At 34.3% G+C, this 14,839-nt stretch overlaps 1 protein-coding gene across 1 annotated transcript in view; it reads left to right on the forward strand.

Annotated features, from left to right (window-relative positions):
• The window catches only part of SLCO1B1 (solute carrier organic anion transporter family, member 1B1), a 116,265-nt gene that overhangs the window by 72,806 nt on the left and 28,620 nt on the right, over positions 1 to 14,839 (forward strand). The window contains exons 8-10 of the mRNA XM_011969465.1: positions 8,397 to 8,639; positions 11,915 to 12,079; positions 13,896 to 14,091. Coding sequence (XP_011824855.1) covers positions 8,397 to 8,639; positions 11,915 to 12,079; positions 13,896 to 14,091 — 604 coding nt within the window. The remainder of the gene's footprint in view (positions 1 to 8,396; positions 8,640 to 11,914; positions 12,080 to 13,895; positions 14,092 to 14,839) is intronic.

Here is a 14,839-nt window from a genome sequence, read left to right on the forward strand (position 1 = left end):
GACACAGAAGAAGCAGTGCCAGAAACAAATTGTTATTAGGCTATCTAACAGAAGGATTCTGACAATTCAAGACTGTTTTTGGCTTCTTTTACAACCGGGACTCTTCTCTATTGTGGGCACTGAAACTAAAGCATATGTTGGAAGAAGGATTAGTTCCATTTAGAAAAATTTTTAGAGAAATGACAAAACCACAAAGTCAAATAGAAATTATGATGTATTTCTGAAATAGTTACTGAATGTACTTGCCTCTTTTGCCTTCCCTTCTACCTCCTCTACCTCTTCCACCTCTTCCACCTCTGCTAACCTAGTGAAAGCAAGACCAGTGCCTCCCATTCCTTCTCCTCCTCAGCCTACTCAATGTGAAGAGATGAGAAAGATGTTATCATGTTCCACCTCAACTTAATGAATAGTAAATATGTTTTATTTCCCTGTGATTTTCTTAATAATATTTTTTCTCTAGCTTACTTTATAGTAAGAATACTATGTACAATACGTATAACATACAAAACATGTGTTAATCAACTGTTTATGTAAGGATTCTGATCAACAATAGCTGATATGATTTGGATCTGTGTTCCCGCCAACGTCATGTAGAATTGTAATCCCCAATGATGGAGGTGGGACCTGGTGGGAGGTGATTGGGTGATAAAGGTGATTTTTCATGAATAGTTTAACACCATCACCCTTGATGTTGATCTCATGATACCGAGTGAATTCTCATGAGATTTATTTGCTCAAAAGTGTGTAGCAACTCCCTGCTCTCATCTTCCTGTAGAGACTGCAGAACTCCATAACTGAAACTTTATACCCATTGACAACTCCCTGCTTCCCCTTCCCCTTAATCACTGACAATCACCATTCTACTCTTTGCTTCTATGAGCATTAATGTTTTATGTTTCCTCAAATGAATGTAATCATGCAGTATAGGTCCTTCTGTAACTGGTTCATTTTGCCTAATGTCCTCAAAGTTCATCCAAGTTATCACATATTACAGAATACCCTTCTTTTTAAAGACTGAATAATATTCCATTGTGTGTGTATACAATATTTTCTTTATCCATATATCCCTCAGCAGACATGAGGTTGTTTTTACAGCTAGCTATTATGAATAGCGCTGCAATGGACATGCAAATGCAAATGTCTCTTCAAGATAATGATTTCAATTCTTTTATATATGTACCCAAACGTGGGATTGCTGCGTCATATGAGAGTTCTGTATTTAATTTTTGAGGAATCTTTATAATACCTTGTATACTGGCTGTACCTTTTTGTATTCTACCAGCAGTGTACAGTGTTCAAATATCTCCACATTCTTGCAAACACTTTCCTTTCTTTCTCATATGGTAGCCATTCTACAGGTGTAAGGTGTAGGAGAAGAGTGGATTTGTGCTTTTGATTTGCATTTCCCTGATAAGTGATGTTGAAAATCTTTGTATTGAGCTGTTATTCATTTGTATGTCTTCTTTGGAGAAATTTCTATTCAGGTATGTAGCCTAATTGTGTTTTCAAATTTACTTTTTTTTATTTTTCAGTCAGAATCTTGCTCTGTCACCCAGGCTGGAATGCAGTTGTGTGATCTTGGCTCACTGCAATCTCTGCCTCCTGGGTTCCAGTGATTCTCCAGCCTCAGCCTCCAGAGTATCTGGGATTACGGGTGCCTCCACCACACCTGGCTAATTTTTGTATTTTCAGTAGAGACGGGGTTTCACCATGTTGGCCAGGCTGATCTCAAACTCCTGACCTCAGGTGATCCAATTTGTCTTGGCCTCCCAAAGTGCTGGGATTACAGGCATCAGCCACCGAGTGACATATATAAAATTGTATTTTTATCATGTACACTCCAATGTTTTGAAATAAATATATACGTGGAATAAATTTAGCTAATTAACAAATGCATTATCTTACATACTTATTTTTGTAGTGGAAACACTTAACATCTACTCTCTCAGCATATTTCAAAAATACAACATATGGTGGTTAAGAATAGTCACGCTGCTGCACAATGAATCTCTGTAATGTATTCCTCCTACCTAATTGTAATTATATATGCTTTGACCAATATCTCCTCTTGTGGGAGATCTGTCAGAGTGGTGGAAGAAGCTATAGGGAAAGAGCAGACCTTTTGAAAGGTCAGAAAGCTCTGCAAAGCTTCATGGGAGAATAAACTGATGACAGCTGTTCTCTTACCCTGAGGCAGAGGGCAAGAAATAGGTACAAGGAAGTATAGACGAATTTATCTAAATAGGCTTGTTTACCCATGTTGTCCAGAAACTGACCTTTGACCATCACGCACGTGACTGTTCCCTGTAAGGGGGAACAATAACGTTAATTGCCCACAGATTAACATTATTGGCTCCAGGTTTTCGGCATTATGTCTATACTAAATAAAAGCGAGAAGCACCAGCTTATTGGGACTGCTGCTCACTCTTCCGTAGTCCCCTAGCCACTCTTTCACTGCATACCTGTGTCTGAGTACTCCTTTCATCCATTGGTAGGCCAGGGTCTGCAGGACGGACCCGACATCCTCAACTCCACTCTTCTCCCAACCACCTGGCTTCTGGTAGCCACCATTCTACTCACTAATAATTAATTAATTTTTATTTCAATAGCTTTTGGGGTAGATGTTGTTTTTAATTACAAGGGTGAATTCTATAATGATGAATTTTGATATTTTAGTGCACCCATACCTGAGTAATGTACATTGTATCCAATATGTAGCTTTTTATCCCTCAGTTCCCTCCCATCTTTCCCCTTCTGAGCCTCCTAAATCCGTCACATCAATCTGTATATCTTTGTATCCTCATAGCTTAGCTCTCAATGATAAGTGAGAACATACAGTATTTGGTTTTCCATTCCTGAGTTACTTCACTTAGAATAATGTCCTCCAGTTCCATCCAAGTTGCTGCAAAATTTTTAATCAAGTTATTATATTTTTGCTATTGAGTTGTAGGATTTCCTCATATGCTTTATAAATTAACACCTTTTCATATATATATAATTTATAATATTTTATTTTATTCTGCATGTTTCTTTTTTACCCCATTTATTGTCTCTGTTCCATTCCATTGGTCTATATTTCTGTTTTTATGCTGGTAACATATTGTATTAATTACTATAGTTTTAAAATACATTTTGTAATTAGGAAATGTGAGGCAGCTTTATTCTTTCTCAATGCTTTTTTGGCTATTCGATGTCCTTCTTGGTTCCATATGTATTTTAGAATTGTTTGTTATATTTTTGTAAAAATACTGTTGGGCTTTTGATAGGTATTGTATTGAATCTTTACATATATTTGGGTAGTATGGACATTTAATATTAATAAGTCCTTCAATTAATTAACACAGAATGTCTCCCCAATTATTTATGACTTTAATTTCTTTCCTCAGTGTCTTGAAGTATCTTATGCACAAGTCTTTCACCTTCTTAAATTTATTTTTGTGTTTTATTCTTTATGATTTTAGTGTAAATGGAATTGCTTTCCTGATGTCTTTTCAAATAGTACTTGGTTAATGCATAGAAATATAAGTAATATAGTGATTTTGTATCCTGCAACTTTACAGAATGTGTTTATTCAATTCTAACAAGTGTCTCTGTGTGTGTGTGTGTGTGTGTGTGTGTGATCTTTAGGGTTTTCTGTATACAAAATCATGCCATCTGCAAGTAGAGGTAATTTTACTTCTTTCTTTCAAGTTTGAATACCTTTTATTTCTTTTTCTTGCTTAGTTGCTCTGGCATAAAATGGCAGGACTATGTTGAATAGAAGTGATGAGAATGGCCATTTTCCTTCGTTCCTGAAAGCTTTCAGTTTTTCACTCTTGAATTTAATGCTTGCTGTGGGCTTTTAAAATATGCATTTCATTTTGTTGAGGCAATTTTTTATCTATTCCTAGCTCATTGAAAGTTTTTATCACAAAACATTGTTGGATTTTATCAAATGCTATTTAACGTCTGCATATATGATCATGTAGATTTTGTCCTTTATTTTATTAATGTGTTATGTTACACTTGGTGATATTTGTTAAACTTAGCATTTCAGGTATAAATCCCCCTTGAATGTAGTGTAGTGTCCTTTTTATATGCTATTAAATTTGGTTTACTAGTATTGTTTTAGGATTTTTTCCTCTGTCTTCATCAGAGATATTGGTTTGTAGTTTTCTTCTGGTGTCTTTGTCTGGCCTTGGTATGAGAATAATGCTGGCCTCATAAAATTAGTTTGAAGACGTTCTCTTCACTTTAATTTTTGGCAAGAGATTAGAATGGATTGCCATTAATATTTTCTTTAGCTATTTAGTAACACACACCAGTAAAGCTATCTGCTCCTAAGTTTTTTTGTTGAGAGGTATTTGATTATTAATTCAATATTTTTATTAGTTGTAAATCTCTTTATATTTTCTATATTTTCTGTGTTTTATGTCTCCAGGAATTTATTTTTTCTTTCTTATCTAATTTTTGATGTGTAATTTCTCATAGCAGTCTCTTATGATTGTTTTATTTTTCTAGCATCAATTGAATGTCTCCACATTCAGCTCTTGTTTTGTTTGAGTCTTTTCTCTTTTGCTTAGTCTAAAGTTTGTCAATTTTGCTTATCTTTCAAAAAGATCAACACTTAGTTGTGTTGATATAATTTTTTTCCCTATTCTTTATTTATTTCTTCTCTAATCTTTTTTCTTCTGCTGCTAACTTTGGCCTTAGTTTGTTTTTCTTTTTATAATTTTGTGAGGTGTAAAATAGGTTGTTTATCTGAGATAATTCTTTACTTTTTACTAGCATAATTATCTGATATTTATCAGTGTGTATTAAGAGCAAACAATGCCAGATGCTGCTAGTGACCATAAATTAGAGAAATAACCTCTGTTTTTTGAATATGGAAATAAAATTTACCCTACAAATGTAGATATTTATTTCTAAACACTTCCCTCTTACTACTGTTCTTGCTGCATCTCATATTTTAGAATGTTTTGTTTTTGATTCTCTTTGTATCTAAATATTTTCTAATTTCCCTTTTGATTTCTTTGACAATTTAATTATTGAAAAGTTTGTTAATATCCATATTTTTACAATTTTCTACTTTTCTCTTTGATATTAATTTCTAGTTTTATTCCATTGTAGTTAGAAAAAAAATGGGTATGATTTTAATTTTAAATTTATCAAGACCTGTTGCATGATGTAACATGTGATCTATCTTAGAAAATGTTCCATTTCTGTTTCAAAAGAGTATACATTCTGTTTTTATTGAGTGAAGTATTCTCTATGTGTCTGTTATGTTCAATTGGTCTATAATGTTGTTGAAGTCCTCTGTTTCCTCATTGATATTCTCTCTGGTTATTCTATTTATAATTGAAAGTGAGATATTATGACATCAGCCTACTATGGAGGGCTCACTGTAATACACTATTTTATATAAGAGACTTGAGCATCCTTGAATTTTGGTATCCATAGGGAGTCCTAGAACCATTGCTCACAGATACCAAGAGATGATTGTAATGTATTTCTCTATATTTCTCTTTTCAGTTCTGTCCATGTTTGCTTTATAGCTTTTGGGTTTTTGAGATTGAGTGAATATATTGGGTTGTATATTCCTGGTGAATTCACTTAAAAATCATTCTATAATGTCTTTTTGCAACTTGAGACAGTTTTTTACTTAAACTCTTTTTCTTTCTTTGACAAATAGGTTGCAAATTTTCCAAACTTTTATGCTCTGCTTCCCCTTTAAATATAACTTTCTACTTTAGGTCATGTCTTTGCTCTCATATCTGAGCATTGCAGGTTGGAAGCAACCAACTTATATCCTTAATGCTTTACTGCTTAGAAATTTCTTCCATCAGATATTCTAAGTCATCACTCTTTAGTTCAAACTTCCACAGATCCCCTAGGGTATGAACACAATGCAGCCAAGTACTTCGCTAAGGCATAACAAGAGTGACTTTTGCTCCAGCTCCCAATAACTGTCATTTCCATTTGAGACCTTGTCAGCATGAACTTCATTGTCCATGTCACGATCTGCATTTTGGTCATAATCATTTATCCAGTTTCCAAGAAGTTTCAAACTTTCCCTCATCTTCTTATCTTCTTCTGAGTCCTCCAAACTCTTGTAAGCTCTGCTCATTACCTAGTTCCAAAGTCAATTCCACATTTTCAGGTATCCTTAGAGCAATGTCCCACTTCTTGGTAACAATTTTCTGTGTTAGGCCATTCTGGCATTCTTATACAAGAATACGTGAGACTGGGTAATTTCTCAAGTAAAGAGGTTTAATTGGCTCATGATTCTGCAAGCTGTACAAGCATGGCACTGGCATTCTCTCAGCTTCTGAGGAGACCTCAAGGAGCTTTTACTCTTGGCAGAAGTTAAAGCAGGAGCAGACACATCACATGTTGAGAGAAAGAGCAAGAGGGAGGCGAGGTGCCACACACTTTTTAAGCAATCAGATCTTCTGAGAACTCATTCACTATTGCAAGGACAGCACCAAGCAATGAAGGATCAACCCCCATGACCCAAACACCTCCCACCATGCCCTACCTCCAACATTGGATATTACATTTCGGCATGAGATTTGAACAGAACAAATACCCACCCAAACCACATCAGCCTCCAAGTCTTCACGAACTGGTATTATATAGGAGAAAACTTTCATCGTTCAACCCAGGCAGAGCTTCTGTCGGCCTCTCAAATTTTGATTCTTGTTTAAACTGCTATCTTTTTGTTAGGAACTTCCAGAATCTAGAGTATGTAGGGTCTCATGAGCACTTTTAGACAGTGGACAGAGAAGCCTGTCACTTGGTCAACTCCCAGAAAATTTTGATTATTTCACATGCTATACAATTTTTTGCCTTCCCAAGGAGAATTTGAAAACTGAAGTGTTTTCTTTATTTTTTGTTCGTTTGCTTGTTTGTTTGTTTGTTTCCTTTTGTTTTTTACCTCCTCACTCTGCATAGAACTGGGAGCAGGGAGGATCTGTGGCAAGTGCTCATTTGCTAATTTAAGCCACCATTTTTGCATTCTTTGTAGCCCACTGGAAGCAAGCATATGCCTAGCCCCAAGATAGGCAAGACAATGACCAGCTGCTGGAGTTGGACACAGAAAAGATGAAATGTTAGGTGTGTGGTCGAAATATTTTCCTCCCCATAGAGAAGCTGGAGTTAAGTTTTTGTTTTTAAGTTTTTTTAACTTGGTCACTCTGCCCTAAGCTATGGGCCAGGAGCTATGGAAATGCTTACATACTAGTTCAAGCTGCCATCTTTGTTTTCTGTAGCCTCCAAAGGTCTGGTATGTGCTGGGTCCTGTCAACACTTCAAGATAGGTGATATAGAAGACAGTCGCAAGGGTAGTACCTGAAAAGTTACAATTTTGGATGTTCAGTCCCACTCTGTCTCTCCGCAGGGATAAGCTGGAGATGCGGTTTTCCTATATTCAATCTCTGTTGAGCCAGGGAAAAGAGCTATTGCAAGTGTTCGCATACACTTTCAAATTTCTAGTTCTTCTTGAAGGCATGGTATTATAATGAGGAGAGGAACAGCAAAAAGGTGTCTCCAATCTTCTTAAAAGTGTCAATGTAGCTAATATTGCACATTCCTGGGGTACAATGGCCTGTCAACTAGTTTCTGGATTTTTCACTAATGGAATTGATCTGCATATTATTGTTGAATCAGTATATTCATGAAAGAAAAAAGGGTCCAGTCCTTCCTATTATGCTATCTTGCTGATAACTCAGATAGGCTTTCTTATTACTTAGATTATTTACTTTATACTTGTTAAAAGAATGCATTTACCCTTGAGATATAACATTTACAGAGTACTCTCATTTATGATTTAAAGAAAAATACGATTGAAATAAAATGGTTAAACTATCCTTAACATTTAGAGTCTTAACTCTTCAGGGTTACTTTTAAACTCATATTTTCTTATCCTCTGTGCTATCAAGAGAGTTGGAAATACTTATTTCAGGCATGGTGGGAAGCCCCTGTATTGGCTCAGTGGATTTCTTGCAAACTGCTTACATTTCATTGCTGACCCTTTCTTGATTTTATTAGCTTATGCCAATAGACATTTTCAGACAACAATGAGATGTCATAGTTCTTCCACAGGTAGTTATTAAATGGTCTGCAAGCTTAAATGTCCAGTGATAGAAATTGTCCAGTCATGTAATCAGAAAAGCCATCAGTGCACACAAGCTCAGGCAATGACAACAATATCATGACTGATTCCTAGACAGTATCAGTTGCATTATGTCATCAAATGTTAGACTGATCCTAGTCTCAGAGATGACAAAAAATTAAAATTAAAAAAATCATGTCTTGGAATTGAGGAAATTTAGTTTACTTTCTTCATACCATTACTTCCCTGAACCTATTGTATTTCAAAATGATTTTTGACTGGCTTCTTTAATTATTTATTCTAGGCACTGTCAGGATAACTCCTAATGATTCTCGTTGGGTTGGAGCTTGGTGGCTTAATTTCCTTGTGTCTGGACTATTCTCCATTATTTCTTCCATACCATTCTTTTTCTTGCCCCAAACTCCAAATAAACGACAAAAAGAAAGAAAAGCTTCATTATCTTTGCCTGTGTTGGAAACAAATGATGGAAAGAGTCAAACAGCTAATTTGACCAGTCGAGGAAAAAATATTACCAAAAATGTGACTGGTAAGTATTTTACATTCATTGTCAATTTGGAGTTGTTAATCTCAATGAAAAGGAAGAATGAGTATTCCAAAATAATAAAGCATACCCAACTCATCTGGAGTTGGCCTTCTTTTGCACTAAATTTAGATAAATTATTTTTCTAAAACTACTATTAAAGTTAACATATATATCTTGAGCACATAACAAGTGGAAGAGAATTAGGTTTGGGCTTTTTTAGCAGGGAGAAACCAACCAAAGTTCACAAACATCCATTTTTTTATGAGCCAAGTACTATATATTAATTTTAATATTATATGGTCTAAACTGGGAGAGTTCAAAGAATTACAATGTTTCATTTCTTCATTTATTCAACAAATGGTACCAGGAACTGTACTATGCCCTGGTAATAAAACATTACCTCTACTTTTCAAGAACCTAGTGGGCGATACTGAGAAATATATAGACAATAGCAATATAGTGCCTTAAGTAACATGGTGAAATTAAACTTAACTATTCTCAGGAGAAGGAAGTCAGAAGTTTCTCCCTAGGTAATTAGAGTAATATTTCTTTTGGTAATTATCTATCTATCTATCTTATCTAAATATTCAAAATAAAGTGGAACCTAGGGTGGTAGTTAAGATAATTAGAGTTAGTAATGTAAATTGGGATGCATCAGCATTTGATAGTGCCTCTTCATTTGAATATAAGCCCTGGGACTAATGGAGAACCATTGAGTCAATAAACAAAGAGAATGACTTGGCAGCAGTCAGAGCAAGATATGTGAATCAGTGAGGTGTTGACAGCAGTTTTCAGATTAGGGAGAAATGGTGAAATAGTAAAAGCCAAAGTAGTGCAACACCTAAACCCTTGGCATCTTTTTCAAGTTTTCTTTAAAGTAAGATGACAAATTCTCCAGTGTAACCTACGTTCTTCCTTTCATCAGGTCTTTTACTTATTATTTTATTGTTATTTTCTCCTTTCTATCACACTAACCCAAGAGCAATGGTGTTCTGGTACTCTTTATATTGGCTCATAGCAGAGGACTGTTAAGTTTCAGCTACATTGATAGGTTGAAATTGTTCGTGGCAAGAGAATTACCATGATTTATTACCATGAAATTGGGATATACTACAAGCAGAAGTTTGTTTCCTAAGAATCAGATGTTAAACATTTATGTTTTTCAAATTTAACGTTCACACTAAAAGTACTATACCAATAATTTTCATTTTGTATATGTTTCTACTCTACCAAATCAAATCTTCAAAAAATATTAGATTGTCTAAACCTATAAGGAGCAGGGTTGACTGTGATCCAAAAAGAACAGAGAGGATACTGAAGATGTAAAAAGAGGACAGCTGCAGACATAATCTCTATTATGAACAGTTTTTGTAGGAATGACCCTAATAAAGAGGATCTTAAGTATGTATCTATTAGGAATGGATAAAATAAGAACATATAGTCAGAAAAAAAATATTGAATTTATTCCGTATGCTCTTGAATAGAACTAAAACTGATTAGAAAGAAAAGATGATTTCAGTTCATTACAAAAACAGTGTGTAAACAATGAGAACTTTTCAAAAGTGGAGCAAATTGCTTCCTGAGGTACTCAGTTTAATGCCACTTAAGTTGTTTACTGATTCACTTATTAATGATATATAGTAGATCACGATCATACAGAAGTTTACACTGGATGACATCGAATTTCTCATCCTCAAAAATGCAATGATTGTGTGAATGTATATACTCCATTTCTGTTGAAGAAAGGCCACAACTGACTTATGATACTTACAAATCAGGGACGGTTCTTCATGACTGGGGAGACCTGTGGAGAGAAATGTGGCACTTTTGCCTAAGAATTTTAAATGTTTTTTATTCCTACTCTACATTTTCTTACCTCTCCTTTTTTTCTCTTCTGTGTCTTTTCTCTAACTCCCTTTTCTCCTTATTTTAAGCGGATGCAACTCTTTTGTAGCTGACATTAGATGGATGTCTTAGTTCTGACCATATCTAATGAAAATCTTTAGAGATTTAAATAGAGAAAAATATTTCAAAGCCCGTGTTCATCCATCTCTCAGTAACCATATCTTGGCTGTGTCTTGATAAACTCTGATACTTCCTACTGTTTTTCTAAGTAGTTCCTTCTACTTTTAACTCCTATTACAGCTAGTTGACCTGGTGATCACAGCTCCAAATGACATAATTTCTACCATGAACAGAAGTTAGAAGCTTGTTACCACAGCTGTTTGTAGGGATAGGTGGTTGTATTATTACTATTATAACACTACTTGGGACACAACATTATCTCCTGGCTGTTTCCCTTGTATCTTAAGACAGAGGGTTAATGATATTGCCAAATTTACTGAGAAAGTATGTTATGGTAGAAAAGCTGTATACTAGAGAAACAAGAGGTCTGAGTCCTCATACTAAATTAATCTTTAAGAATTTTGAACCTCAATGTTCTTATTTCTGTGAGTTTTGGATTATGCTGTCTTTACATTTCCATTTAATAGTTATATTTTTAATATAATATATAATTAAGTACTAAAAAATAAGAAACATCATATGTCTTTTTCACTTTTTTGTTTGTTTGTTTTTGGTTTTGTTTGTTTGTTTGAGATGGAGTCTTGCTCTGTTGCCTAGGCTAGAGTATAGTGTCACCATCTCAGCTCACTGCAACCTTTGCCTCTCGAGTTCAAGCGATTCTCCTGCCTCAGCCTACCGAGTAGCTGAGATTACAGGTGTGTACCGTCATGATGGCTAAAATTTGTATTTTTAGTAGAGACGGGGTTTCACCATGTTGGCCAGGCTGGTCTCGAACTCCTGGCCCCAGGTGATATATCCGCCTTGGCCTCCCAAAGTGCTAGGATTACAGGAGTGAGCCACTGTGCCTGGCCTTCACTTTTGTTTTTTGAACAATTAGCATATTGTCTGGTACCCAGTTGAAAACCTAACATTTGTTGAATGAATGAATAAGTGAATTAATATGTTTGCAGTAGTATTGTAAAGTACCCAGGATAACCAAATATTAAGTGAAGAAAGCAAGTTACAAAGCAGCAGTTATGTACGACCCTATTTGAGGGTAAAATAAACTCATAAATATTAATATTCGTATGGAAAATTTTGAAAGGATACATTTAAAAACTGTGAACAGCCTGTGGTATTGCAGGCTATTCTCACTCTTTGCATTGTGTGTTTATAGAATTTTAAATCTTACATGACTTACGTTCACAAGTTTTAGGTATAAATATATGTCTAAGTTACATTCAAATATTTTCTTTATTTTTACAATTTTATAGGTTTTTTCCGGTCTTTTAAAAGCATCCTTACTAATCCCCTGTATGTTGTATTTGTGCTTTTGACGGTGTTACAAATAAGCAGCTATATTGGTAGTTTTACTTATGTCTTCAAATATGTAGAGCAAGAGTATGGTCAGCCTTCATCTAAGACTAACGTCTTATTGGGTAAGACATATTTTTTACTTGTGTGCTTAATAAGTGAAATACTACTAAGTACTGTATTCCAAGTGACATTTTATTGTAAAAGTGACTTTGTATTTTAGTAATACAAAATAACTATAATTTTCTTGTATTCTTTCTCAAATGCTATTAAACATATGAAACTTGTGATGTCATTATTGCTCTGCATTTGAAGTTGTATCTTATTTTAGATGAGTTCCTGAAGAAAATGTTGCAAATAAATGGAAAATTTAGAGGTAATATCTGTATAATTGGAACTTACAATTTAGTGCTGAGATCCTGAGACAAACCCTTTTGTAATTATAATCATTATAATTCTATAATTTATGGACTTTGAAATCAAGACTCAGTTACTTACAAAAATGTGACACTGATAGTTCCAGAGTATCAATTTAAATACATCAAAATATGCATAATTCAAAACAAATATCATATTTTACAGAGTATTTTTCGCTACAATATCTATTTTCAATGGCATATTTAGATGTGCTTATTAAGGAAAGTTTCCTTGTATTATTCTTCCCACAACTCTAGTATTGTAGACACATTATAGAAATTCAATAAATATATGATGAATTAAACAACTTATCATGTGGTATGTAACTAGGTCATAAGTAAACAAGAAAACGAATGTACTGAAGCAGGAGACCAAGCTTCCAGATAATCTCTTTACTGATCTCTTTGTAGATCTTAAAATCTAAAGATAGTGTTTTGACTCCCAGTAACCTAGCCTGAGCTTTTTCCTAGAGAAGACTTCATCTTCAATAACTCTTACTAGACAATGATATGGAAAAGTTACAGGAGGGATTAAACATTATTAATCCTGTGTGTAGACCTATTTGTCAATTCAGGTTCTATATGTTTTTTAATAAATGACAAAGATATATTAATTATTCTATTGTTAAGCTCTGGGCAGATTTAGTGTGAATTATTGAGGGTTAGAACTCTATGTGAGAGAGGTAAAAGGCTTTAGATGAATTTCCATAAGCAGAAAGATGGTGTTTTGTTGTTGTTGATTTCCAGAAAAACAAAATTGCCTCATAGAAATTATCTGCTCCAACAAACAAATATCCTTAGCCACTGCCTTTTGCTATTGAGGGAACCAAACTGTCATCATTGGCAGGAACAAATTACATGGATCTCCTGCCACCATCCTGCTCTGTCATTCTTCTTTTTAAAAAGTAATAAGATTGGCATTCTACTATAAAGACACATACACACATATGTTTATTGCAGCACTATTTACAATAGCAAAGACTTGGAACCAACCCAAATGACCACCAATGATAGACTGGATAAAGAAAATGTGGCACATATACACCATGGAATACTATGCAGCCATAAAAAATAAAGAGTTTATGTCCTTTGCGGGGCATGGGTGAAGCTGGAAACCATCATTCTCAGCAAACTAACACAGGAACAGAAAACCAAACACTGCATGTTCTCACTCACAAGTGGGAGTTGAACAATGAGAACACATGGACACAGGGAGGGAAACATCACACACCGGGCCTGTTGGGGGGTAGGGGGCAAGGGGAGGAAGAGCATTAGAACAAATACCTAATGCATCCAGGGGTTAAAACCTAGATGACAGGTTGATAGGTACGGCAAACCTCAATGGCACATGTATGTGTATGTAACAAACATGCACGTCCTGCACATGTATCCCAGAACTTAAAGTGAAATTTTAAAAAGAAGTAATAATATTGAATAAATTTGATTGACATACACTGTGTTTCATCTATAAAGACATATCAGAAAACCTATATATGATTACAACTTTTTTTCTTTTTTTTTCTAGGAATTGTAACCCTACCTATTTTTGCAAGTGGAATGTTTTTAGGAGGATATATCATTAAAAAATTCAAATTGAACCCAATTGGAATTGCTAAATTCTCATTTTTTACTGCTGTCATGTCATTGTTCTTTTACCTATTATATTTTTTCATACTCTGTGAAAATAAATCAGTTGCCGGCCTAACCATGACTTATGATGGGTTTGTATATATCACTATATCAATTGCATAATACGTTAACCATCTAATTAAGAATCTCTGTATAAGTAATACAAGGCAGAAAACAATTTTAACTAAACTTTCTTTAAGAGAAATTTCAACTTAAAATATTTTTAAATATCTGTTTCTTAAGACCTCAAACACATTCTTTTATTCATCCATTAAAAAGAAGCAACATAGGTTGTAATAATAACTATTATTTATGTGGTACTTACAATTAGTAGAGAGTACTTTTATCCTTATTTTATGAATGGGAAAAGTAAGGCTTAGAGAAATACATGGATTACAAAGCTAGCATTGTTAAGATTCTAATTCAAATTTGGGGTTTTTTTAAGTCTAAAACTCTTAGTCTTAACCACCACTGTAATCTTGGATGGATCACAAGAGTCACATAAATGGCATTATCCAAAAGTGACTAAACAACTTTTATCTACAGTTCATATTGATGTTTAACAACTGCCTTTACAAAAGAACACTTTTAATGTTGTACCAAATTTTCTTTTTTGTAAGCTAATATTGTTTTTTCTGATATTATCTACATTGGAAGTAGCATTAAGAAATATTCTATATATAATTGCATATTAGACATTGAAGAATCTTTACTTTTCCACGAATACCATGTATAGCAAAGTATTTTTAGTGCAACAGTCTCCACCTCAAATCAAGGGCAAGAATGCTATGCAATTTTCTAATAATCTCCTGAGTATAGTGCGCAAGTTCAAAACTATTT

The sequence above is a fragment of the Mandrillus leucophaeus genome, unplaced genomic scaffold (genome assembly GCF_000951045.1).
Source record: "Mandrillus leucophaeus isolate KB7577 unplaced genomic scaffold, Mleu.le_1.0 Scaffold892, whole genome shotgun sequence".
Lineage (NCBI taxonomy): Eukaryota > Metazoa > Chordata > Mammalia > Primates > Cercopithecidae > Mandrillus > Mandrillus leucophaeus.